Genomic DNA, 20922 nt, shown 5'->3' on the forward strand with positions numbered 1-20922 from the left:
AATATTAGCATTTCCCCAGGTGTTGTAATACCCTTTAATCAATGAAATTCAACCTTAGTTTTACAATTCTGAAAACATGTTTAGCTATTCCAGCACAATTACAATAGCTTCTTTTTTAAATGTTCATTTCAAAATCATTCTAAGTTAGAAACGTATAAAATGTTTAGCGCAATTAATATTCAAATAATAATTCTTAATCAATGAAATTCAACCTTAGTTTTACAATTCTGAAAACATATTTAGCTATTTCAGCACAATTACAACAGCTTCTTTTTTAAATGTTAATTTCAAAATCATTCTAAGTTGGAAACGTATAAATTTTTAAGCGCAATTGATAGGCAACCATGAAGTTTTGTAACTTTGTATTCTCACCTGAGATTTGGACTGTGTCCTGCCTTTTGGGTTCATCTTTTTCCTAAAAGTAGAGGAAAACAAGAAAATGAAAAAAGCCATTTTTTTAACAAACTGATTTGTAAAATGCATGTTGTTGTATTTTAAAATACCCAAACTTTTTATCAATTTCAATTATTTTTTTTGTATTTAACATTTTTATCATATAAATATCTATATTTTAATATCTACATTTTGAATGGGCATTTTAAACTCTGACAGAAGAGCACACATGCCCTTTATTTCTTTACTCAGAACCTACAGGCAACAATAAGAATACGAAAGTAGTTAATGTAATTAATCAGCCCTGTTGCAAAAATCAGGACCCGGTGATCAATTTTCATTCTCATCCGTTAACAAATAATGGAGAAGTAGCAAAAAAAATTCCACAATGAATCTAATTCATCAGCCCTGAGACACAAGTTCACTCTGAACTATGAAAGTCCTGCTCCCTCTACTGGCCAAGTCAGAACTACCAGGCAACAGTAGGTTCGCCATTAATTAATGTAATTAGTCAGCCCTGAAAACATTTTAAAAAATCAAATCAAAACTCAAGCTCAGAGTATCGATGCGTATACAGACCGTACCAAGAATATTCCTACCAAATTTTATGCTGGTCCATCCACAAATAAAGAAGAAGTAGCAACTTTGAGTCTGCAATTGATCAGATGTGGGAGTAACTTGTACCTGTACTCCGCTACATTTACTTAAGTAACTTTTTGAGAAAAATGTGCTTCTAAGAGTAGTTTTACTAAGTTATACTTTTTACTTGAGTAGATTAGTGAAGAAAAAATGCTACTCTTACTCTGCTACTTTGGGCTACACAAGAGTCGTTACATTTTTCCTCTTTGTTCTACAAATTCAATTTTTTTTTTTTTTTTTTTGCCAGGGCTGCCAAGAATAGAGACGTGCCTGATGTATTACTGTGGTAGCGCTACCTATTTCACCAATGAGATGTCGCAACAATAAACACATGACTCCGTTATACCAATCAAACGCAAGCTTCCCGTTCTATCTTCACTCCAGCCTGTTCAATCATGTGGTGTCTTTAAAGCACCGTAAAAAAGGAAGTATTTGATATTCAACTCAACATGACTAGAAAGCGCGGATTTCAACCTCCCTCCCGGTTTTTTTGTTTTTTGTTTTTTTTGGGGAGGGGGGGGGCACCGATTGCCCACGGAACACCGTTTAGTTTCAAAATGGTAATTATTAGGGTTGTTCCGATCATGTTTTTTTGCTCCCAATCCGATCGTTTTTGTTTGAGTATCTGCAGATCCAGATATTTCCCGATCCGATTGCTTTTTTTGTTCCCGATTCAATTCCAATCATTCCTGATAATTTTTCCCGATCACATACATTTTGGCAATGCATTAAAAAAAAAAATGAATAAAACTTGACGAATATATACATTCAACATACAGGACAGGAAGTGCTGCATTTGTTTATTATGACAATAAATCCTCAAGATGGCATTTACATTATTAACATTCTTTCTGTGAGAGGGATCCACGGATAGAAAGACTTGTGACTTTGTGTATAGTGACTAAATATTGCCATCTAGTGTATTTTTTGAGTTTTCAGTAAATGATACTGTAGCCATGCCCAAATGCATGATGGGAAGTGGAACCATGACTGTGCGTAGTGCTACCAATTGATATATCTTCTCTGCGTTGGGAAAAAACAAGGTGTTTAGAAAAAGATCAAATGCTACTTTGCTTCCCCACATTGCTTCCCATGATATTTCTAATCGTAGGGGGAAGGATTGTAAGGCTTTAGCCAATTAAAAAAAGGCTCCAAAGGCTGCCAAAATTCTCCCTACTCATATTACGCTGCCTTTTATCTCTCTATATAGGTAAAACTGCGCCATTACAGATTGAGCGCGACAATGCGTGAGTGGGTCGTGCAGCGCATGAATTAAAATGCGTTAAATATTCTGACGTGATACATTTTTTAATAAATTAATTGCCGCCATTATCGGGATAAATTTGTTAACCCTACCTTAAGCCTAAACTAAAGACTCTGGATGAGTGTAACATATTATGTCTGTAATGTTAAATACAATTAGAAAACGATTTAATTAATATATGTATATATATTAAAAAAAGGCATGGCCGATATTTTTTTGCCGATTCCAATACTTTGAAAAGGACGTGATCCGACCCAATCGATCGTCTCTAGTAAGTATGACGGATCTCTTCACTATTCAACTGTGAAACTATTTTCTCCACCAGAGGGCAGTCATGCGCTTTGGATGAATAATGTTTCATTTATGTATTTTTTTTTTCTCTCTCTCGTCGGAATTCAATTTAAAAAATGCTTGTATTTCATTGGCTTAATGTGGTTATATAATGGGTTATTGTACAGTACCACTATAACAACAGTCCATATAGATAACTTTGTGCTCAGAAAAAAAATACCATGGTATAAAAAAAAACAAAAATATAAGTAGTTACTCACAATGTTACTCATTACTTGAGTATTCTTTTCACCAAATACTTTTTTACTTGTACTTGAGCACATTTTTTGAAAGACTACTTTTACTTATGTAATATTATTTCGAAGTAATACTACTCTTACTTGAGTAAAACCTTGGCTACGCCTCCCACATCTGCAACTAATTAACAGAATTAATCAACTCTTAGACAAAAATCGAGCTCAGATGATTGATATTCTTGTACATCCCTAGAATGTACCTAATAAATGTCATTGTGGTCTGTCCACTAATAGAGGAGTAGCAATTTCAAGTCTACAATTAATAATCTAATTATTCAACCCAGTCTGAGTGATTGATGCGTATACATGCTTAGAATACAACTACCAAATTTCATTATTTAACTCTGTCCACGGATAAAAGAGGAGTAATTATAGTTAAGAGTCCTCCCAAGAATAACAAGTAGAAAAAAAAGTGAATTTATGTGACCTCCCTCCGGACAGTCTAACAACAAGACAATATTAGTCTCTGAGTAACGATGTAAATACACAGCTAGAATATACCTACCAAATTATATTCTGATCTGTCCACGAATAACGGAGGAATAGTGATTTTAGTTAGTATTTTCTCCAAGAAGAACAACAAGAACATACAGTGCCTTGCAAAAGTATTCGGCCCCCTTGAACCTTGCAACCTTTCGCCACATTTCACGCTTCAAACATAAAGATATAAAATTTTGATTTTTTGTCAAGAATCAACAACAAGTGGGACACAATAATGAAGTGGAACAAAATTTATTGGATAATTTAAACTTTTTTAACAAAAAACTGAAAAGTGGGGCGTGCAATATCATTCGGACCCTTGCGTTAATACTTTGTAGCGCCACCTTTTGCTCCAATTAAAACTGCAAGTCGCTTGGGGTATGTTTCTATCAGTTTTGCACATCAAGAGACTGACATTCTTGCCCATTCTTCCTTGCAAAACTGCTCGAGCTCAGTGAGGTTGGATGGAGAGTGTTTGTGAAAAGCAGTCTTCAGCTCTTTCCACAGATTCTCGATTGGATTCAAGTCTGGACTTTGACTTGGCCATTCTAACACCTGGATACGTTTATTTTTGAACCATTCCATTGTAGATTTGGCTTTATGTTTTGGATCATTGTCCTGTTGGAAGATAATTCTCCGTCCCAGTCTCAGGTCTTGTGCAGATACCAACAGGTTTTCTTCCAGAATGTTCCTGTATTTGGCTGCATCCATCTTCTCGTCAATTTTAACCATCTTCCCTGTCCCTGCTGAAGAAAAGCAGGCCCAAACCATGATGCTGCCACCACCATGTTTGACAGTGGGGATGGTGTGTTCAGGGTGATGAGCTGTATTGCTTTTACGCCATACATATCGTTTTGCATTGTGGCCAAAAAGTTCAATTTTGGTTTCATCTGACCAGAGCACCTTCTTCCACATGTTTGGTGTGTCTCCCAGTTGGCTTGTGGCAAACTTTAAACGAGACTTTTTATGGATATCTTTGAGAAATGGCTTTCTTCTTGCCACTCTTCCATAAAGGCCAGATTTGTGCAGTGTTGTCCTATGGACAGACTCTCCCACCTCAGCTGTAGATCTCTGCAGTTCATCCAGAGTGATCATGGGCCTCTTGGCTGCATCTCTGATCAGTTTTCTCCTTGTTTGAGAAGAAAGTTTGGAAGGACGGCCAATCTTTGTAGATTTGCAGTGGTCTGATGCTCCTTCCATTTCAATATGATGGCTTACACAGTGCTCCTTGAGATGTTTAAAGCTTGGGAAATCTTTTTGTATCCAAATCCGGCTTTAAACTTCTCCACAACAGTATCTCGGACCTGCCTGGTGTGTTCCTTGGTTTTCGTAATGCTCTCTGCACTTTAAACAGAACCCTGAGACTATCACAGAGCAGGTGCATTTATATGGAGACTTGATTACACAACGGTGGATTCTATTTATCATCATCGGTTATTTAGGGCAACATTGGATCATTCAGAGATCCTCACTGAACTTCTGGAGTGAGTTTGCTGCACTGAAAGTAAAGGGGGCCGAATAATATTGCACGCCCCACTTTTCAGTTTTTATTTGTTAAAAAAGTTTAAATTATCCAATAAATGTTGTTCCACTTCACGATTGTGTCCCACTTGATTCTTGACAAAAAAATTAAATTTCATTTCTTTATGTTTGAAGCCTGAAATGTGGCGAAAGGTTGCAAGATTCAAGGGGGCCGAATACTTTTGCAAGGCACAGTAACTAGTGAGTTTTTGAGATTCCCTTCTGGCAGTCTAAAAATATAAATAAGTGAAAAAATTAACCAAAGCAGCAGGACGGTGACCAAAAGTAGGATCAGCAGGATGCCGGCCATGGCACAACCAACAGCCACCGCTGTCAGTGAACCTGAAAAGGAAGCAAAACGTCAAAAGGGCCATACTCCATTTTCCTATGTCCATGACCTACCAGCCTTTGCCAATAGCAGGACAGTGGCATTCTGGCTTCCTTTGGCGTTTCGGGCCACGCAGTGATACTCGCCCTCATCTTCCTGTGTGAAGTTGATGATGTTGAACATGGCTTCCGTGGACTTGGGAGACTCCTGGTGGTCCTTATACCAAGAGTAGCTGGCGGCAGGGTTAGCATCACTGGTACACGTCAATCTGACCGAATAACCCATGGTGACGTTAGAAGAGGGACTCGCTGAGATGCTTGGTAGCCGAGGAATATCTGTTGGGGAACACTTTTGATTTACTAACATATATATATATATATAGCGAGGAGCCAAAGTATTTGCACACCTTGTGATTTTGCAAGTTCACCCACTTAGAAAATAGATAGAGGTCTGAAGTTTCAATTATAGATGCATTTCCACTTATGGAGACCTAATCTATAAAAAAAAAATCCGGAACTCACATTTTATCATTTTTTTGATGATTTATTTGTAACTTACTGGGGTTCCTAAGTATTTGTACTCAGCCTAGAACTACTCAGCAGGAGCTGGTCAATGATCTGAATAGCACTGGATGCAGTTTGAAAGGCTACTGTCAGTAGAACACTACGGTGCAATGGTTGAAAATCCTGCGTTGCTCAGAAGGTTCCCCAGTTGAAGCCAGTAGATGTGAAGGCCCGTCTGAAGTTTGCAAGGCACAATCTAAATGATGCAGAGGGGTCATGGGAGAAAGTCATGTGGCCAGATGAGAACAAAGTACAACTTTTCCTGCAAACTTTACTTGTCTTGTGTAGAGGAAAAAGAAGGATGAGTACAATCCCAAGAACACCAGCCCCACTGTGAAGTATGGGGATGGAAACCTCATGCGTTGGGGCTGCTTTTCGGCAAAGGGGACAGGATGACTGTACTGTACAAAGCATAGGATGAATGGTGAAATGTATCCTCAGATTTTGAGCCACAACCTCCTTCCCTCAGTCAAAGACTTGAAGATGAGCCATGGCTGGATCTTCCAACATGACCATGATCCAAAGCATACAGCCCAGCTGACCAAAGAGTGGCTGCGTAAAAAGCTTATCAAGGTTCTGGAGTGACCTAGCCAGTCTCCAGACCTCAATCATTAAAATAGGAGAGCTTGGCTTGGGGCAGTGGGACCGCAGCATGGAATTTCTACCCAGCCACCCATCCCACCGCCCTTTGCCGGAGCTCTCTTGTGGAGTATGTGTGTGGTGCGGTGCGTTAAAAAAGGTGCAGGGATGGCGGGGCCTGCCGTGAGGAGGTGACCGTGAGGCACCCCCCCGACAGGTCCCAGCCATCCCACAACCTTGGTGAGTGATGCATTAAAAACAGGGGGGAGCCGGGCCGGGACTGTATGGCCCCGTCCCAACTCTCCCTGGAGAAATGTATGAGTATGTAAGTGCCAGGGTGAAAGATATTTACAGTGCCGAAGTGAGATGTGCGTGAGTTACGAAGCATGCTCCCACGAGCGTGGCCTCGTCCACCGGAACTACCGGCCGCAGGGCGGGAGAAGCACCAGGGTCCCGATCAACCCCCGCCCCAAACCACCCACGGCGTACCCACAACCGCCCACCCCTCCCCTCCGCTGCCCGAGCACCCACCCCGCACCCTGAGCAGGCACTACGCCAAGCGCCGGGGATCAGGGGATGTCCACCCCACCAGTAAAGGACGGCAAGCCCCACCAAAGGCCCCATGGGCCCCGCCGATGACCCCGCCGGCAGGGGGCAGCGGCAGCCGCCGCGGTCCAGAGAGGCGGACGGGGCCGGAGACAGACCAAGGGGACGGAGGTGCAACCCCCCCCAACCTACCCCCGGGGCAGGAGGGGTGTGCGGTATGACACCAGGGGGCACCTCCCCGGCACCCGATTCAAGGAGACGCGGCTCCGGCCGGGCCAACCCGGGAGGGAACTATGGCCGCCGCATATACCATCCAGCCCCCACCTCACTCCACCCCAACCCGGCCGGTCAGGCAGGACGCCAACAAACTCCACCTGTTCATTGAGCATTTTTTGGCAGGTGCGACTTATATTCTTATACCTTTTTTTGATGTCACTCATACCCATGCACATACAAAACACACTTATAATCTCGAGTATAGATGCGTACAATGATGCGTATTAATGACATCTGCATATAACGTCAGCTTTGATTGGATAAAATAGTAGCGGCACTATGTACGGCCACTTCCTGGACATATGGGCACTAATTTTTTGTTACGTTTTTCTCCACTTTCAAAAATCAAATATTCTGTGTCTTCTTAATCTATTAAACAGAATTCTTTATACTCGGATGCACATCATGTTGTCTCTCTTTTTAAACATCTTAACAAAAACCACAAGTTGAAAGACATTACATTTATACATATTTTTTTAATGTCTATATTACTGTATTATTTTATCAATTCAAATTTTTTAACATTGCAATTTGGTTGGGTCAGTGGCTGTCTACTGAGCATGTGACATGGCCTCGTAGTGTTTGTAACGGTGTGGATATTGAATGAATCAACATTTTAATGTATGCCATTTTTTATTACATTTTAAGGACAACAAAATAAAAATTAAAAGATTTTTTTTTCTTAGGTTTGGACATTCACCTCACCAGTTTTGCCCTCCATATTAACTTTGGTACTGAAGCTTGACTTTCATATTTATTGTGGTACTTACATTGGATGTCTACGACCACCTGTGAAGAGATGACGTTTCCATATTTATTGTGGGCCTTGCAGTAGAAGCTTCCAGCATCTTCAGCGCGGATGGAGTTGAAAACGTAATTTCTTTCTGAACCCTGAAGCATAGTTTGGTCCTTGTACCAGGTGTAGCTAGCAGCTGGGTTAGCATCACTGCTGCAGGTAAGATTCACTGGCTGTCCCTCGGTGACATTTGATGGACTCACCAGCAAATTAGAGAACCTTGGAGCATCTGAAGAACACAGTATTGGTGTCATCGGAGAGTTGTTCATTGGACTTTCAAACATGTTTGTTTAACCTCAATTGATCGCAGGAGATATGTTGTTTCGCCTTAAGTAGTTGTCAAAAAGCGTGCAATTTCAAATTCAGACTTGCATGCATACTATAAAAACCCATTAGGAAAAACAAAAGCCTAAAATTTCCCAATTAATTGTAGGACACTGAAATGTACTCACATTTGACAACAACTACGACTGATTGTGACATCTTCTCCCCCAGATCATTCTCCACAGCACAAAAATACTCAGTTGAGTCTGAAGACTGGATGGAGCTGAAGAACAGCTTTTCTCCATAACTCATAAACTCACAGTCGGAAGTTCTGGTCCTCTTGCACCAGCGGTGTCTCGATGATGTTGGGGTGTAAGCTCTGCAGAACAGAGTCAATGGATCACCCTCCATGATCTCACTGTTATTACTCAAGAACACTCTGGGGGCTTCCAGAGCATCTGAAGGAGATGTGTAGAAGATACAGTTGAATATCAGTCAGTACAGTCACCCTACTCCAAGGTCCCCCCCAAATTTTTTGTTTTGTTTTGTTTTACTACATAATAAATATATTATTTATTATAACAAAATGCAATTTTTACATATAGATGAATAATCATGTTATTGTGTTTTCTTTGATTATTAGATCTAAATTAACCAACTATTTAAAAAAAAAAAAAAAAAAAAAAAAGATAATTTTACATTGTTATATATAAGTATTCAACGAAAACAAATGACTAAAACTACATATTTTACTGACCAATTGTAGGGACAAAACTTGATTTGATATGCACATTAAATGCAACAATTAAAGAACAATGCATTGAACAAGAACTCACACAATGGAGGAGAGACACTTAATGGATAATTTTCAACAGCACAGGTGATGTATTCTCCTGGACGTAAAGTGATTTGCTGTTCTTTTGTCCAAGTTGGACTGCCAACATTTTGGTGTCCATCCTTCACCCAGCACCAATACAAATGTGATGCAGGACTGCAACTTGTGTGACAGGACAGCGAAGCGACCGTGTAAGAATCTTTGTTTTCGGCCTTGATCACCTGCACCCGCGCAGCTAGAGGAAGGTACGGCAAACATGTGAGTCCAAGAAATTCACGCCCTGCATTTTAAAAATCTAGATGTCACTTTGCTCATTCTAAAACATTCCCATTTGTTTCCTTATACAATCACAAAATGAAGAATGCCAATGTTTGATGATGTCTGTGGCTCAAGGGTTTACTAATGGTGGGAAAACAAATGCTTAATTGTTGCTTCCATGTTCCCTATTCAATTTTTGATGTCAAACTCCAAAGATTTTCATGCTGTGTTTTACTGTTACCTGTTACCTTCAATGTTGTTCCAGGTAAATCGCTTCCCCATTCTGACAATGTGAAGCGATACTCTGCAGAATCACTGTCCGTCACATTTTGGATTCGTAGACCCGATTGTTCGCCAGACTTATCGTAAGTGGAATACCGGTGGTCCAACTGGACTGCCCAACCCTCTGAGGGAACATTCCAAGTGTTGCCATTGTCTGGGCGGAACCAAGATTTTTCCCGTACCGTCTTGTGGTGGCTGTAAGTGCAAGCAATGTACACATCGGAGCCTTTGAGGACGCAGATACTTTTGTAGTTATAAACCACATTGTCACATGAGGTTCTTGAACCTGAAAGATGAAACCAGCACTTTAGCATAAGCATTCGTGAGGAGCTGCAAACTTGTGCGGCAGGGGTCAACAACTCACACACTGGAGGAGACAAATGCTGTTCGTGTCCTCTTAAAGCACAGGAGTAGCTGCGGTAATCTACTGGTGAAATCATTTTGGAGTTCAAGTTTGGTCTTTTTTTTCCATTCTCATACCAAATGTACGAGGGAGAGTCCAAATCACACTCACTGTGACAACTCAGACTCGTTGGGTACCACCAAGACTTTTGTATACTGAGATCTGAAATTGTGTGGGACACATATTGATGTAGTAAAAAAGCACATTTATTGCAATGTAAAACATTTATTGCCAATTTCCACCAAGGTGAAGATGCTTTGCTTTAATTTTTAACTTTTTTGTCCGTGTTTTATTTTAAACATTTGATGATCTGATTGTCAAAATGCATCTACCCATTCTTTGTAAGCTTCTACTTATCCACATGAGGCCAAGGGTGTCCTTGTGCCTAACCCAGCTGACTTTGGGCCCAATGTCGGGTCCACCCTGAACTAGTCGCCAGCCAATCGCAGTACACATGTATACCTCATGCACAGTCATATCTATGGAAAATTTAATTACCATGCTCATGAATTTTTGGAAACCACTTTTTTTTTTTTTTAAGAAAAATAGTATTTTTTAAAAAAGAAACATCTTACTGATATAGTTAAAATGTATTGGGGATTGTACTTTTTTTTTAATTAAAAAGATCAAACTTCTTAAGCTAGAGTTGAGTTTATAATGTATCGTTTATTTTTTATGGGTTTTTTTTATTCATTAATTTATTTTTCTTCCCAAAATTTGATTTATTATTCTGTAATAAGTGTCATTTCCCAGTTGCATTTTACTCACGTGAAATGTATCTCTTTAAAAAGTGTTATTTCCCAATTGCATTTTATTCATGTGAAATGTGTCTCTTTAAAAAAATTAAGTAAAACTTTTGTGTATAAGTTATGGATAAAACAACAATAAATTTTGATGGAAGCTTCAAAACTTTCGTTCTTGGTGGAAAGCACCTTTTAAAAAGCATCAATACCAGTGACTTTCAGAGTGACTCCAGACAAGACAGTGTATTCTCCTTTGGTCGCGTTAGTTATGAATCTGAACTTGTATTTGCCCTCGTCGCTCTTTCTCAGCTCTCTGATTGACAAAGTGCACCAGTTGCCTTGACAATTTAGGTCCAGACGATCAGTGTACTGAGCGTCCGTCATCAGATCGTCAGGTTGATTGTCGTCACCTTTGATGAACCACAGTGCTTTTTCGACCTTTATGATGTGGCCGTCGTGCGTCTGTGGGTACCAGAAGGAGCAGTTGAGGATCACGGTGGTTCCTGTCAGACCGCAGATGGTCTTCTGAGCGTATTTCCCTCCCCATTCAATCGGCTCCCAACTCTGGGACACTGAAACACATTTCCAACATTTAAATGCATAAATTGCTCATATTTTGGATTGTTTTAGTTGGTTTTTTTCACATGCATACTTTAATATGTGAAGAAGAACCGTTTCTTATTTTGTTGTACATCAATATAACGGTCACTTTCTGGAATAATAATGACTTTTCAATATAGATAATTCATAAAAAACACTTTTTTTTCTTTTTTAAATAAGACTTAAGTCTGAAGAATTTTGTCAGATGTTTTTCAATAAACCCTTTGTTCACTCAATTAACTCATTACTTGCCAATGATGGCACAAGATGTTTTGAAAAATGTTATTTGTTATTAGTAGTGCTGTTTTTTTTTTTTTTTTCATCATTTGACAAATTTAAAGTTATTGGTGGCCATAACAACAGTGTATCTCTGTTTTTATTCATTGTAAGTTTTTTTTTATTATTTATTAATTTTTTATTTTTTTTAGCCCTCCAAATTTATATTGAAAAATATATGTGGACGTCACATTTTCCCTAACCCCTGTTAATAATGTGGCCTACATGACCCTAAAATGTAATGTGTTTATGCTCTTTTTTACAGTGAAGTAAAGTCCAAATGTATCAAGAGTGAAATCAATCGACTTTAATAATTTTTGCAATCGAGCGTAGGTTTGCACATCTGTGAGAGGAAGGTCTGTCCTGCTGTTCGATAAAAGCCAACTGACTTCAATAATGGCTAATCAAAGTTGCTCCTTTCATTCCCTTTAAATTAAGTGTACTCGGGACTCAAAATGATTAATCTCTCATTTTTGTCTTAAGGCCATTTAAAACTAGCGGCAATCCATTCATTGTGAATGTGGGAGAGGACTTTTCGGTGAAAGTGAGCGGCAGCGGTGGTCATTTTGGATGAAACAGAAAGTCTTGAGTGAATTTTTGCCGAGGGGCAGGGCCCAAAACAGAGACTTGTTCTATTTATACAGCGCCGGTGGGCTGACGTCAACAACGCATCCATTAGGTCAGGGGCAAGCATACTTATATCTGTGCAATCAGGCTGTTTCGTTGGACAGATATACGCAAATCACGGCTGACAAAATCTTGATAAATGCTTTTTTTTTTTAAATTTCGTTAGCTCTGGGACACTCGAAAATTGACTCATACCTCACCTTGCTGAGCTAAATGGTAACTCAGTATACGTTTGTGTGGAAATGTACTTCACAAACAACAACAACAAAAACTATTCACCGAAACTAGTGAAATTCTTTACAGGGCTATTATAATGCCCCCTACTCCTTAAAATAGGAAACGTCACCGTTTTCTAGTGCAAAAATGACGCATTGGTGCTTGGGACTATAGTTACTATGCTTGCCGCTTTTCACTTCCTGACAGCGTCTACATCAGGCTATGTGGCTCCTTCTGTTTTGCTCTTGATCAGGACCGCTCTTCATACTGGGCTGACATTAGTGTGAAAAGGCCTTTAAAGTGCGTAGGACAGGATAAAAAAAGTCTTAAATAGCATTATTATGTGAATTAGAATAATATTTTCAGACGATTCAACTATATTCAACAATTTGGTTAAGCGCAGATGACTTTAATCCGCCGTCTAGCCATGCCTACCATTATATGGCTCTAGCGTCCCCAACAGGTTAATGACGTCAGCAGAATGGTTTCATCTGATTTAGTATGCAGCCCATTGAGGGGAATTATTCATAACGAGGAAAATGCGATGAAGAGAGCCGCAAAATGTCCTTGTTTCAGTCTCTACTCCAATATTTTTAAAGGATATTCTTTTAATCGAAGTATTTTTCCCAATTGCTAAATAAATAGTATGGTCATGACAGATAACAGTTTGTGCTGAATGGAATATGAAATAATAAAAATGCATTTATTCAGCACGACATGGCAAAATTACTCCAAATTGGTCAAAACTGTCAACTTCAACTTTACTGTCGCACCTCCCAAACGCTACATTATGCCGCCGTAGTTAGTGAGGCTTTTGTCATTTCCCTGCCCCCTTGCTTCAGAGAATTTCAACAAAACAAGAGGCGTGACAGCTAGCCGACATGCTAATACGAACCGAGTAACGTCTCAAAGTCTTATTTTTGCTTTTCAAAGCGAAAAAGCACACAAAACTAGCCCGGATCATATCACACTGCGGAAGGGTTGTCAATTGTCATCGCCGATCGGCAACCCACCCGGCTGAGATTAAGTTACAGCTCGTTCGCCTGCTACTACGGACAGAAGAGCTCAACAGGGGAAGTGGCTGGAGAGTATCGCCGGACAAGCCGACCGACGTCAATGGAATGCGTAGCTGCCACATGGTCAACACGAATATAATGTAACATAATGCTTTACTACACGGCGACGACGTAAACAAAGAGCAGCGTGCAGTTGTTGTGCAGCTAACATGACAGACAGAATGTGTCTTAGGAGAGCTTTTCTACATGTCCATCCATGATGAAACGTAAGTAAATTGTCCTTTATATAAAGAAAGTTTGTAGTGTTTTCTTTATAATCGCTGTAGTCGTGCACATTTTTAACGCAAAGTTGCAAATTCTGATGGGGTTGAAAATTTGACAAAACACTGGGCACGTGATGAAGGCAATAAACCGAGTATAGTGCTCTACCGGCGGGGGGATTTGTGACAAGCCCCTGGTCGCCGGCCGAGTGGACAAGAAGCATGTCAGCCACAAAATGTAAGCCAACTACGTATTAAAATGATCCCAGTATTTGCCATAATCCAAAATAGGATGTTTACTCACTTCCTCGTAAGTCCAATGGTCCAACAGTAGTGGGGCTTGTTTTGGCAAATATTCACCGGTGAATGGGAACCTTGTCAAAACCCCAAAAAGGCTCACACGCCTCTCCCTGTTCCGGCAACATTTTTCTGCAGCCGTTTGGCTGGCGTGATGCGAAAAATAAACGAATTAATCTGCAAAATCAGTTAAATCCTTAGTCTTTCTCATACAATAGTACGGCTGGATAGTGAAGAGGACTCTTTCTACCGTACACGTCACAGCGCCCTCTTTCTCAACTCGAGACGGAAGTCACTAATTTTCATGGCGCTGGATTCAAAAATTGAATATATAAAACGATCGTTCCACACACATCCAAGCGGTCCAATTCATTCAGGAGCATAAAACACCGCATGTAATATGAAATAAACATGCTTTTTAGTGTCATAAGCACTTTAAAGTGAGCACTTAGAGACCCGCCCACTCTCAAAAAAAATTTTTTTTTTTTTTAAATACAATTTTATCATCCTACCCTAATATTGCCTGACAAAACCACCTAAAATAATATTAATTTTTTTTTTACTGTGTCTTTATTAATAATCACACCCAATTACATTTGTTTGTTAATCTTATACATTAAAGTAGAAGTAAAAAAGAAAAAAAAAAGTTCTGAGAAACCTCAAAACTTCTTCACGGAAATGTATATGAGGTTCTTCCTCTTTCCCTTGTACTGATATTAGTCACACTTTGAACAAGATGAATAAGAACTGATATGAGTCTGACAAATGCCTTTAACTCTAGCTCCACACATACATTTTTGCAGAATGTTCACATCGGTGAGTTTTCATCTTCAGAACACTGACATGACATGATGGCAATTATATCTGATTTTTATGAATATTAAGAAGTAATGCAAATGTTTTTTAAATAGCTTAAATGTAAGACTATCGTTGTTTTGAACAAAAACTAACCTGGTCAAAGCAGCAGGTCAAAGTCAAGTTTAATATGTCATATACTGTATCTGTTGACAAATGTGTTTTAATCGAGATCCAGCACGGATTACATTTTTTTGTAAACAATTCAAATTTACTTGCAACTCCTCACAGGCCACTCGCTGAGATTGTTTTACAGTGATGCTTTTGGCAGATGTTATTTGTGGAGAAAATGTGTAAAACAGGCATTAAAACAAAAACCTTGGTAGAGGTGTCGCACATGCTCTGTCAATTTATCGTTCAATGATTAGAATCATGGAGTGGATGTTTGCTGTGATAGGATGTTAAGAAGACTGAAAATATATATATATATACTAGTATATACACTATAAAAAAAGAAGACTGAAAGCATTAAACAGGAAACTGAATATGAATATGTGCATCGCTTTAAAGTTTGTCAATTTGTCAGTATTTTCACCATCCCTGGAGGAATTAAACTCAGTTTTTTAACACTAAGCCAACAGGATGGTTTTGTTGATGAGGTAGGCAGCAGCAATAACATGTAAACAATCAGCATTTGAATAGATATTTAAGCCACAAATCTGCCGAAATGTAGGCGAGTCCTACCTTGAAAACCAAAGAGTAAGATGACAAATATGACCAAGTCCCTCTGTGCAGTCCAGCTCATTCTGTATTTGCTGCTGATTTTGACCTTTACGTACACCCCTTATGGCTGTCACTGTCTCAAGGTGGAAGAAATAAAAAAGCAAAAGCTTGCCCTCTTCCTTTTTTTTACATTAACATGCATGAACACGCTTTGCAGTGTGAAAAAAACCGCAGCATAAATAAGATTAAAAAAATAACAAAACAAAAAAAAAAACTACTTCTCATTTCTACTCTCTTCACACTCTTTTACACAGACTGTCAACATTTCTTTTTTTTAACTTGTTTTAAACCAAAATGCTCTTTTGGAAAGACATGTTCAAAACTATAGCTACTGTGAAATTTGAATGCAATGTAAAAATAAAAAGTAAGAGTTCATTGGAAATGGTATTTTATCACTGTAAAACATCATGTCCGTTCTACTTGAGCCCAGCCCTTTTTTTCTGTATATGGCAGTGCAGTTTTGTATTACTATTTTGTTTTCTGGCAAGCTCTTTGAGAATTTATTCAATATCCTTGATATCAGAAATAAAGGGTTTTAAATAAGTGCTGTAACCAGGATCAAGCCATCTCCATCAATAGAATATTTAAGACTGTCTTGAGCTCCAGACTGTCAAGTCCTAGTGGCATTCAGCCACTTAAAGCATTTCCGAGTATATTGTATGGACTCTGAAGAAAAGTAGTCGTATGAAGAACTGCCAAAGACAACTTCTATTTCTCAGGTTCTTTTATTCTCTTGAATGGACAAGAACTGAGGACACACAATTTCGGAGAGAGAAAGAAATTACCGAGAGTACATCTACTGCAGAAAGAAAACAGAAACGTTAGCCGACCAGGATGAATCTCCTGAGAGCACTCCCGAGTCGATCTGCACAAACTTTCAAGTTTATACACTTTATATTTGTCCTATCAAGTAGCAGCCTCTAGATAAAACAATGGAAGAAAAAAGTTCTTGAACACAAGCAGCACTGTTGCCAGACGTTCATACTGTACATAAACACACAGTTATGAGAATAAAGAATGATTATGCGCAACGATGTTGAATGAACAGAACAGCAAGTTCTCCCACTTGAAAATATTAGAGAGGCCTGTAATTGTCAACATGGGTAAACCTCAACCATTAGAGACAGAATGTAGAGAAAAAAAAACAGAAAATCACATTGTTTGATTTTTAAAGAAATTATTTGCAAATCATGGTAGAAAATATGTATTTGGTCGATACCAAAAGTTCATCTCAATACTTTTTTATGTACCCTTTGTTGGCAATAACGGAGGCCAAACGTTTGCTGTAACTCTTCACAAGCTTTTCACACACTGTTGCTGGTATTTTGGCCCATTCCTCCATGCAGATCTCCTCTAGAGCAGGGATGTTTCAGGACTGTCGTTGGGCAACACGGACTTTCAACTCCACAGATTTTCTATGGGGTCGAGATCTGGAGACTGGCTAGCCAACTCCAGGACCATAAAATGCTTCTAACGAAGCCACTCCTTTGTTGCCCTGGCTGTGTGTTTGGGATCATTGTCATGCTGAAAGACCCAGCCACGTCTCATCTTCAATGCCCTTGCTGATGGAAGGAGATTTTCACTCAGAATCTCTCGATACATGGCCCCATTCATTCTTTCCTTTACACAGATCAGTCGTCCAGGTCCCTTTGCAGAAAACAGCCCCAAAGCATGATGTTTCCACCCTTATGCTTCACAGTGGGTATGGTGTTCTTCGGATGCAATTCAGTATTCTTTCTCCTCCAAACACGAGAACCTGTGTTTCAACCAAAAAGTTCTATTTTGGTTTCATCTGACCATAACACATTCTCCCAGTCTTCTTCTGGATCATCCAAATGCTCTCTAGCGAACCGCAGACGGGCCTGGACGTGTACTTTCTTCAGCAGGGGGACACGTCTAGCAGTGCAGGATTGGAGTCCCTGGCGGGGCATTGTGTTACTGATAGTAGCTTTTGTTACTGTGGTCCCAACTCTCTGTAAGTCATTCACTTGGCCCCCCCTCGTGGTTCTAGGATTTTTGCTCACTGTTCGAGGGAGCTAACTAATCGAGGGAGATTATCAGTGGTCTTGTACGTCTTCCATTTTCTAATGATTGCTCACACAGTTGATTTCTTAACACCAAGCGTTTTACCTATTGCAGATTCAGTCTTCCCAGCCTGGTGCAGGTTTACAATTTTGTCTCTGGTGTCCTTCGACAGCTCTTTGGTCTTGGCCATAGTGGAGTTTGGAGTGTGACTGATTGAGTTGTGGACAGGTGTCTTTTATAGTGATAATGAGTTAAAACGGGTGCCATTAATACAGGTAACGAGTTAGACCTCGTTAGAAGAAGTTAGACCTCTTTGACAGCCAGAAATCTTGCTTGTTTGTAGGTGACCAAATACTTATTTTCCACTCTAATTTGGAAATAAATTCTTTAAAAATCAAACAATGTGATTTGCTGTTTTTTTTCTTCCCCACATTCTGTCTCTAATGGTTGTGGTTTACCCATGTTGACAATTACAGGCCTCTCTAATCTTTTCAAGTAGGAGAACTTGCACAATTGGTGGTTGACTAAATATTTATTTGCCCCACTGTATCAACAACTCGCCCCACCTTCAATGTTAGACTTAAAAAAAAAAACACAGCTATCTCTGTAAAGACCTGTATGATCTGGAACAGTCTACCACTCGTAATCAGGGAGTGTCCTTTATTACAAACCTCCAAAACTCACCTCAAGCAGTGGTTGAAAGTAAACCATTCCTGTAACCACTAATTTTAATTTCTTAAGGCTGAGTTATGCTTCCGCGTCAGACCTGCGCCGTCAAGGAAGATCCTATTTACGACCCTTCGCCGTAGCCTGACGTGCGCCTACTGAATTTTCTAACCCGAGCATCACGTCGACGCATATCACGTGGCGGAAATGGACTGTGATTGGTCCGCTTAGACTGTTGTTTCCAGTTCAGCGCAAAATCACCGCCATTGTCAAACATGATTTTTCTACATGCAAAAATGGACCAAGCCGACGAGAGTATCAACGAAGAGCTAGTACGACAACTTCTACAATGTCTCGTCAAGACGTTATGAAGGTTGCCACATGGCAAGCAGGTCGTGGGAGGAGATTGCTGAAAATACGGGGCTGGAGGTCAGCCAGCGGTTGAATAAAAAAAATGGAAGAACCACCGAGACCAGTATGTGTGCGTTCGTAATCGAATTGCCACACGAAGCGGTGACCCAGTCGGCCAAAAACTCCCAGCTTTTTATCACTTTATGTCGTATTTTTGGTTGGTACACTTCATCATTTATTGTGAACATATGTTTGCTGTGACTTATTTACGTGTCACAGAATAAAGCACAGGTTTGGTGTCAAAAGTGTTGTTTTGATGTTTCATTTTCAACAGACAGTTCACACTCGATACATCATCACTGACTGAGAGTGCCTCGGTGCTTTTATGATAACATTAACATCAAGGCTTCCAAAGCAGTTTGGGATGTCCCATAGCCGCCAGAAATGTGCTATGCCTTCCCACTGGCTGGTTGTAGGACACGGTAAACGAATCAGGCCGGAGGGCTTTGCAGACCTCCACAGCTTGCTGGTTTCCACCCGAGGCTAGAACTCAATGTGCGGCATCAAAAGTCGGTCAGACCGCCTCGAAACCGTCTTCTGCGTCGCCTGCGCCTCGACATTTGTATGATCAACATTTATTCAGTGTTGATGAGCTGAAGATCCACATTCAAGCGTTTCATCTTGCATTGTTTATTTTTTTCTCCGTTAAACTAGAATACAGGAAGTCGACAAGCGTGCCCCAAAACTGTACAAACACAACGCCACACTCCGCTAGTGGCTTGGCGGTGAATTACAGAGCAACGCGTTCCCTCACCGCAGAACTATCGAAAGCTCATTGACGCCGAAGTCACTTCGCCGTCACTGCAACACTGGAGCATAACTAAGGCTTGAGTGTGTACTATGTTGTTGAATTGTAACCTCTTGTTGTATTTCATCCCTGCTGACCGCAAGAGGCAGCGCTTTTAGCACTGAATGATCCTTTCGCGCATGCGCAGTGCGAGTAATAACACCAACGAAGTCACCTGTGACCCCAGGTTAACCCCAGGCAAAGGTATAACTTCCGGTGTCAACAGAGTTCCAGTCCATTTTTTCTTCTCGCGTGGCAGTTGCTGCTTTGCTGTTTGTGTCGCATATAGCCGTGTTGACTGTGTGTCAGAGCTGCGAATTCACCCTCCTAAGGCTGTGTCACTTTGTTAGCAATCAGAAAATGTGGCACTTTTTGTTTTGGTGTTTTTTTCCTCGTTGGAGCTGCTCAGAGCGCTTGCCGGTGACGGCTTCATTTGCGACCCCCCTCCCGGCTGGTGGCGTTGGTGTTGGGTGAATGATTCCGGCTCGCTCACCGCTTGCGGGGCTGCCAGCTACGTCCGTCCATTTCATTTTTCCCACCAACGTGTGTTCTGACATCGGCGTTATTAGTCGCCTCGTTTGTTTCTGTTGCCGCTTTGCTTGGCCTTTTAACCGTGCGGGGGCCTTTGCGGTGGTGCATCGATTTCCTGACGCTTGTTTGCGGTCAGTGTCATGGGTTAGCCATTTCGCTAGCCTCCCTGCGCTTGCTGTGTAGGTGGCATTCGCGCACCCTTCTCTCAACTCGTTTTCGCGTTCGCGTTTGCTATGGAGTGCTTTTACTGTTGTGTGTGGCTCCCTTCTTGGGTTGTCTGATTTTCTGGACCGCTGCTTGGCTTGCCGTGACCTGTCTGACAACTCTTGCGGGGGGGTTGCAGATGTGCGCTTGCCCGGTAGAGCTTACTTTTAGTGGTCCCTATCAGTCGACCGATCATGTGCATTCCCCTAAGCCAGGGGTTGGCAACCTTGAGCACTCAAAGAGCCATTTCGACCCAGTTTCGGCAAAATAGTCATCACTGGGAGCCGCAATCACATACCGACTTTTGAACTGATTGTGTCAGGTCGATTGTGTATGTGTATGTACATATTTATATATTCTTTGGTGCATATTTGACACAACAAAAAGATTTTAGCTTCCTTTAACCATTTGGTATTCCACAAAGTCTTTGCGCCTGTGAATAGAGCAGACTTGTGGGTACGCCTTCCCATTTGCCACCGTGACTTTATATATTTGGTGAATTAATGACTTGCGTCAGTCTGTTAAATTTTGCAGGCTCTGGAATAAATTTTAATCAAATATTCATTTATTTAATAGAAAAATGAGTCCCATCAGAAGGTTCAAAGAGCCGCGGGTTGCGGACCCCTGCCCTAAGCCCAACAGTAACTGTACGGGTTGGTACCGGTTTGGCC

The 20922-nt window shown here is 40.5% G+C and overlaps 1 protein-coding gene across 3 annotated transcripts in view; it reads right to left on the reverse strand.

Annotated features, from left to right (window-relative positions):
• The window catches only part of LOC130920651 (sialoadhesin-like), a 111626-nt gene extending 95926 nt beyond the window's left edge, over positions 1–15700 (reverse strand). The window contains exons 1-11 of one of the 3 annotated variants that reach the window (XM_057844012.1): positions 15589–15700; positions 11168–11329; positions 10967–11070; positions 9976–10176; positions 9571–9897; positions 9073–9306; positions 8425–8694; positions 7947–8201; positions 5287–5547; positions 5145–5226; positions 373–415 (exon numbers count right to left, since the gene is read on the reverse strand). In XM_057844012.1, the coding sequence (XP_057699995.1) occupies positions 373–415; positions 5145–5226; positions 5287–5547; positions 7947–8201; positions 8425–8694; positions 9073–9306; positions 9571–9897; positions 9976–10176; positions 10967–11070; positions 11168–11304 (1914 nt within the window). In that variant the 5' untranslated portion in view covers positions 11305–11329; positions 15589–15700. Of the gene's footprint in view, positions 1–372; positions 416–5144; positions 5227–5286; positions 5548–7946; positions 8202–8424; positions 8695–9072; positions 9307–9570; positions 9898–9975; positions 10177–10966; positions 11330–15588 lie in introns of all 3 variants that reach the window. The other 2 variants (XM_057844010.1, XM_057844011.1) reach the window with 2 other exon arrangements.
• Between the last annotated feature and the right edge of the window lie 5222 nt (positions 15701–20922).

The sequence above is a fragment of the Corythoichthys intestinalis genome, chromosome 8 (genome assembly GCF_030265065.1).
Source record: "Corythoichthys intestinalis isolate RoL2023-P3 chromosome 8, ASM3026506v1, whole genome shotgun sequence".
Lineage (NCBI taxonomy): Eukaryota > Metazoa > Chordata > Actinopteri > Syngnathiformes > Syngnathidae > Corythoichthys > Corythoichthys intestinalis.